At 31.3% G+C, this 6,478-nt stretch overlaps 1 protein-coding gene across 1 annotated transcript; it reads right to left on the bottom strand.

Moving 5' to 3' along the window:
- Positions 1-3,049: 3,049 nt before the first annotated feature.
- On the bottom strand, positions 3,050-4,550 carry LOC112721340 (uncharacterized). Its single transcript, XM_025772408.1, has 3 exons — positions 4,301-4,550; positions 3,205-4,197; positions 3,050-3,105 (listed from the first exon to the last, which is right to left on the bottom strand). The coding sequence occupies exons 1-3, from the start codon at positions 4,548-4,550 to the stop codon at positions 3,050-3,052; spliced, it is 1,299 nt and encodes a 432-aa protein (XP_025628193.1).
- Positions 4,551-6,478: the final 1,928 nt, after the last annotated feature.

Here is a 6,478-nt window from a genome sequence, read left to right as displayed (position 1 = left end):
GTGTACTCCTGATTGAATTTGAGTGTTGAATGGTAAATGCTTTCGTAACCAAATTGAAAATTTTTTTCTTTAAACACATTTTAATTCAAAGCAACAAATTATAATTTTTGCCTTTTCATTTAATTGTTAGATTGAAAAATAATTGAAAAAATTTATTTTTTCTGCTAATTTATCATTCGATCTTATTTATAATAAGTGATACCAGAAACAATGATCAGAATTTTTGTATTTTTTTTATGGTCGTGCTTTACAAAAAAAATATATATTTTTTTTGGACTATCATTTTTAGTATTCTTTTATAAGTTTTGATTTTTTTTTATCAATTATTTATTTATTTATTTTGTTTATAGTATAAATGTTTTTGTTTAGAATTTTTTTTTATGATCTCTAATGCATATTCTTGTACATATAATAAAATTTTTAGTATTCATTGTTTATATAATTTTTTTAATCATTCTTATTAATACATATTTTTTTATAGAGCTTTATTATTATTTTGTTTAGTTTTATATAATTTTTAATATGTGTTTTTGAATTAAAATTTATTTTATTTACTGTTGTTATTTTTTTATAATATAAAATTATTAATTCCATTAAAAATACCAAATTCAATACATAAAGTGAGGATTCATTCATTGTGATCAAAATGAACTCGACCACAACTCCAATGGGACTTTATTGCACCTATCGATAATTTTGTTCACATTCTAGGCCCATTCATGATTAGTATTTAGTCTAACTGTTTTACGCTATATGTGGCTTATTTTGCAAAACTCAACTTTAGTAACTTCTCCATGCAGTCATCCAATCTCAACATGGTTGACTGGCTGTCTTGACAATTACCCTTTTTGTCTTTTTGGACAAATTTCAAGGATGTATCTGGTATTTTATTTTATACAACACGATAAATTTGTTACAGCTAACCGAACCGTAGTTGCTATACCCATGTTTCATTAAAGCAAATGGAACATGTGAAAGTTTTCCTATTCATTTACTTTCTTTGCATAATTTGCAATATTTCGCTTCTCTCTATCCAAATTTTGATGCTTCATTCTCCTTCTTCAATTCTCTTCTCTGATCTCCACTTTGTACATAAAAAATCTTATATTCACACTAAAGATTATTTATCTAATAAATTATTTTGTAGTTGTGTATAAATATATATAATACTTAATTTATTTTTAATATATATTTTATATTAATAATTAATTTAATAACTAATTTTTAATATACACATAACTTGATTGATATTATTAATTATTGCAGGAGACTATATATGAGAGGCATCTTTTGTTCCTCTCTGCTCTATCTATTATTTTTCTTTAATAATTTTAGTCGGTCGGAAGCACGTACGTTAGTTAATAATTATTAGAAGAGGATTAGTAAGCACGATTTTTATTTCTAATATAGAAAGCTTGTGTGTAATACCTAGAAATGAGGCTTCGAGTATGGTATGCACATATATGAAATTGATAATCGGCGTTTTCAAAAATTCTTAATGTTGATTTTAAGCAAATCGTTAATAATGTTCTCCATTAGGAGAAAAAGTATGGAAAGAGAAGCAGGAGGTGTTGGATCAGTTAGGAACGGCTAGGATCAGTATAAAAAAATGAGGGTACCGATTTCATGGGGGTGAGCACGTGGTGAGAGAGAAAGAAGGAGATGCTCCACGAAAAGAGAGAGAGACAGTGAATAGCAACAGCAAGATGGATGATCAACGGCTGGGACGCATGAAGGAAATCGGTACTGCCGATTTGATGTTGTGTCCACATGGCTCGCATGTGGTGAGCTCTTGTGTGGTCCATGACTCCTCTCTCTCCAGACTCTCTCAATCATCATTCAGAAGATCAAAACACCAAAATACAAGTGTGTGTTAACTCTCTGCTCTTTGCTTCGCCTCCTTTTTTTTTAAGAGCAATTGTTTTCTTCCATTTGAAGGTTGCATATTTGTGGAGCTCCAGATTTATTTTTTTCAAGATGGAGAAGAAAAAAATTTTAATGGATAAATATATTGTGAAATATCTTGATCATCTTTTATATGTAAGTAATTTTTTGAGCCTATAAAATTATTTATAATGTTAACATCAATTATAAGTTGCTTAAATGAACTTAAATATGTGTTATTATAGAGTAAAAGTTAGTTATAATAATAGATTTGAGTGTAATAAGTTAACGTGAACATTATAGTTAGTCTAAATAAACATGTGAGTACTCTATTTTTAAGAGTTTAGTGGCTATTTTATTTTTTAATTATTATTATTATTATTATTATTATTATTATTATTATTGAGTTAGTTATATGTTTATATGATAGTGTTATTATATTGATAGTGTTATTATGGAGTAAAAGTTATTCGTAATAATAGATTTGAGTGTAATAAATTAATATAAACATAATAGTTAGTCTAAATAAATATGTGAGTACCTTATTTTTAAGAGTTTAGTGGCTATTTTATTATTATTATTATTATTATTATTATTATTATTATTATTGAGATAGTTATATGTTTATTGATAGTGTTATTATAGAGTAAAAGTTAGTTATAATAATTGATTTGAGTGTAGTAAATTAATATGAACATGGTAGTTAGTCTAAATAAATATTTGAGTACCCTATTTTTAAGAGTTTAGTGGCTATTTTATTTTTTAATTATTATTATTATTATTATTATTATTATTATTATTATTATTATTGAGATAGTTACATGTTTATGGATAGTGTTATTAAGTTTTAATAGTTATTGTGATTATTGTTGTTATAATTCATTTTTTGTAATCTTAAAAACGTTAATTCAACTAACCATGATGTTTCCAGCCGCAATCAAATTTTACTGAATCTTTTCGGTCACTGTTTTGGAGAATAAGTGTCCGGCTCGAATAAAGTTGCCTTTACAAGTGCTGTGACGAGAAGATTGCGTGCACCCTTCAACACCCCGTTGATGCACTCTATTAGGTTTGTCGTCATATGACCCCATCGATAGCCACCATCATATGCCAAAGAGTGTTGCTCATGGGGAATCTGATCTAGCCAGCGAGTGTATGCCTCACCTCAACTACGCAACCTCTGGTAACGGATTTCGTATTTAGCCATCGTCCTAGAATAGCCTGGAAAACAAGATACAATGAAAACACACAACGATAACCACCATTGGAAACATAACCACAAGATGCATAAAATATTAAATAGAAAACATTGTTAATTACCTATGTTCACCACAAGCTTTTGTATGAACGGTGCCTTGAACTTCCTCAAGAAGTTGGATGCTATGTGCCTAATGCAAAACATGTGTATGGCCCTTGGCGGCTCCCATGCTCCATCACAACGAGAAACTGCTGACCTAATTGACTCGTGTCGATCAGAGATAAGTCCCACTCCATCCTTCGTCACCACATGGGTTCGCAAATGACGAAGAAAAAAGAACCATGCATATGATGTCTCACCCTCTACAAGCACAAAGGCAATTGGCACAATATTGTTGTTGCCATTTTGAGAAACTGCAACCAACAACATTCCTTTATATTTTTCATACAAGCGTATGCCATCTACCTGTACAACCGGCTTGCAGGGCCTAAATGCTCTAATACATGGGTAGAAACTCCAGAAAACTCGGTTTAGAACTCTGACATCCTGAGCCAATTCATCACTGCGGTAACAAGGTAGCGTTCCATATTCGACGGCTGTTGATGGCTCTTTCTTAACCATTACCTCAAACCATGCGGGCAACGCTTCATAAGAGGCTTCCCACCCTCCAAAAATTTTTTCAACTGCCTTCTGCGTAGCCATCCATGTTTTGTGATAGCTAATCGTGTAGTTAAACTTCGATTGGACATCTGCAATCACTGATCGTACCTCTATGGACGGATCAGCCTCTACCAATGGCTTAAGTGCTTCTACAATAGTGTCTGAGTCTAACTTTGAATGATCCTGAGAAAAAGTGGTTCTAGTACAAGTATGGATGCCATTGTATCGTCTAATCTCCCAACAGTACTTTCTTCGCATCACGCTAACCCTGATAAGCCAATCACAGCTTTGCCCATATTGCACACATTTCGCGTAAAATGTCATCGGCTCAGGCTCAAAAACTCGATAATCAACACCTCTGTAAATGGTACAATCTTTAGCTGCCTTTATCACGACCTCTCTAGAATTAAATTCCATCCCTATGACAACTTCACCATCTACTACCACAGGTGGATCTGCAGTAATACCACCAAATCATATTTACACAGTGCATAATTTTAATACACAAACATAATATTTAAAGTACTAATCCAAATATGGTGTGATGCAACTACAAACCTGCATTGGCATACTCTGGAAATTCTAGAGCATTCATGGCATCGAGATCCAAAGCGCGCATGAAAGACAATTCTTTGAATGGATGCTCACTTGCTAGTGTATTTGCGACATCTTCTACGTCTGACTCAACGGTGCAGTCCTCTTGTTCCTTGTTTGCATTCAGATCAACGAAATCGTAATTGCCTTCATATTCCTCTTCGCCGTTACCTTTATAACTTTTCCAATCGAAATCATGATCATGTTCTTCCATCGTATTCGGTAATTATTCGAATTCCACATACAGCTCAATAACAGACACTCATGATTGGACTTGATAGTAGATTGAGAACATCTCTTGCAGACTTGTGTCATCATTGATGCACATCGCCTGAAACTGAACGAACCCACCAAATACTAATATAGGTCGTCTGTATAAAATATTTGTCACCCTTTTTGGCATATGAGGATTTATATTTTGACAAATATAACTCTTAAATTCTTCAAACGACAACATAAAAGAAAGAACAGATATACAAGGATTATTACACATAAATATCACGCCTTCAGCTATTTCAGATAAAATTTGACCATTATAATAAAATTTAAAACTAATATTATTATTCATTTTTGTGATCACGAAAATTATATTTCGATGATAATTTTTAAAACGAATTAACTAAATATCATAGTCTTAAAATGAAATAATTATATAACTAAAATGAATAAAAAAATTTACCCAAAAACATGAAATAAAAAATAGCTTGCACACAGGAAAGAAGAGAAATAATAAGAAGAATAAGAAATTTTCAGAAGAGCATTAGAAAGAGGAGAAGAGATCGAAAATTGCAAGACATTATGTTGACGCACTCTATATATAGAGAAGTTAACAACCAAATTGTTACTCATGTTTATGAATTAAATAATTTCAAAATTTTTAAAAAAGGAAATTGGCACGGACGATTTCATGATGGTATAGATTTCAAACACATTTTTGTCGTACTTGAAATCGTAAGTCCCATTTTCTATATTTTTTGTCCTATTTAGAAATCATTAGTCCCATTTTCATAGCATTTTGTCCATTCTGAAATTGTTACTAACGATTTTTTTTATTGTATTCTCAATTTCCATATCGGTGCATTACACTAAATTAGCATAATATCCCCGTATTACACTCATGCTTTGATAATATGTAAAAAAATTAGCCACAGTAAGCATTTTGATAACAAAAAATAATATTTAATACTTCACGACTAAGCTAGGGTTTGCGAAATGAATATGCTTGCATACACACATTTTGATTGGGTAACTATTAATTCAGTTTTTGCAAGCTTTTGAGTGAATTAATGGATAGTCGTGTATGATACACATCTTTCAATGTAATCTAGAGTCGTTAAAAATGAGTTGCGACTCATGAGCCGACTTGAATCACTCGTAAATATGAGCGACTTAGACAGAATAATCAAGACTCGTTTAATAGCAGGTAAATTTTTGCTCGGCTCATATAACTCATTACGGATTCAGATCGAGTAGATACAAGTTGGCTCTGACAGAATCTTAAAGAAGTTTGCACAACAAGAAAGCTATAAGTTTGAATCTTGAAGTAAACTAAAAATAAAAAATAATAAAAAAAAAAGAACAATGAAATTGCAACGAAAATAAATTACATGAGTGTATTATTGAATAAATAAAGTACTCTCTCTCTTTCTAAAGGGAAGGAATGTGCTGAATTTATAGACTAGTCAAGCACTTAAGAACTAAAGAACTCTAACTAATACTGCAATTATAACTAATTTCTATTTTTGTTGATTTTTGTTAAATCTGTTTGAGCTCTATCTTTGATGTAAAACTCGTAAAATTAGTAAATAATTAGCTAATAAATTAATTATTAACCCAAAAAATTAGAAATTAGAAATTTATATTTTAATGAGATAGAGCTAATTAATATAAAAATCTTGACAATAATTAAAAAAAAATTTGGGCCCAAAATTAGGCCAAACAAACCAAACTGAGCCCGTATTGGACCAATGCCCAACCTAATTAATGAAATAAAAGAGCTTCAGCTCTCTCTCTCCCATTTCACACACACACGCTGGAAATTTGAGGGGAGGAGAGGATGAACATGCAAATCCTTGGCTTGATTTCAATCTCAAATAACTTTGGATTCGGAGCTCCGATCGCTGCACCGTTTGCGGCCATGCG

The sequence above is a fragment of the Arachis hypogaea genome, chromosome 11 (genome assembly GCF_003086295.3).
Source record: "Arachis hypogaea cultivar Tifrunner chromosome 11, arahy.Tifrunner.gnm2.J5K5, whole genome shotgun sequence".
Taxonomy (NCBI): domain Eukaryota; kingdom Viridiplantae; phylum Streptophyta; class Magnoliopsida; order Fabales; family Fabaceae; genus Arachis; species Arachis hypogaea.
The sequence above is the reverse complement of the archived record's forward strand: the minus strand, read 5'-3'. Positions and strand labels throughout refer to the sequence as shown.

Excerpts from the sequence above, each read along its gene's own strand:
- LOC112721340 (XM_025772408.1), bottom strand. The coding sequence starts at position 4,550 with ATGGAAGAACATGATCATGATTTCGATTGGAAAAGTTATAAAGGTAAC. Across the intron at positions 4,198-4,300 it reads TCCAGAGTATGCCAATGCAG|ATCCACCTGTGGTAGTAGAT; the intron begins GTTTGTAGTTGC and ends GTATTACTGCAG. Across the intron at positions 3,106-3,204 it reads AAAGCTTGTGGTGAACATAG|GCTATTCTAGGACGATGGCT; the intron begins GTAATTAACAAT and ends CTTGTTTTCCAG.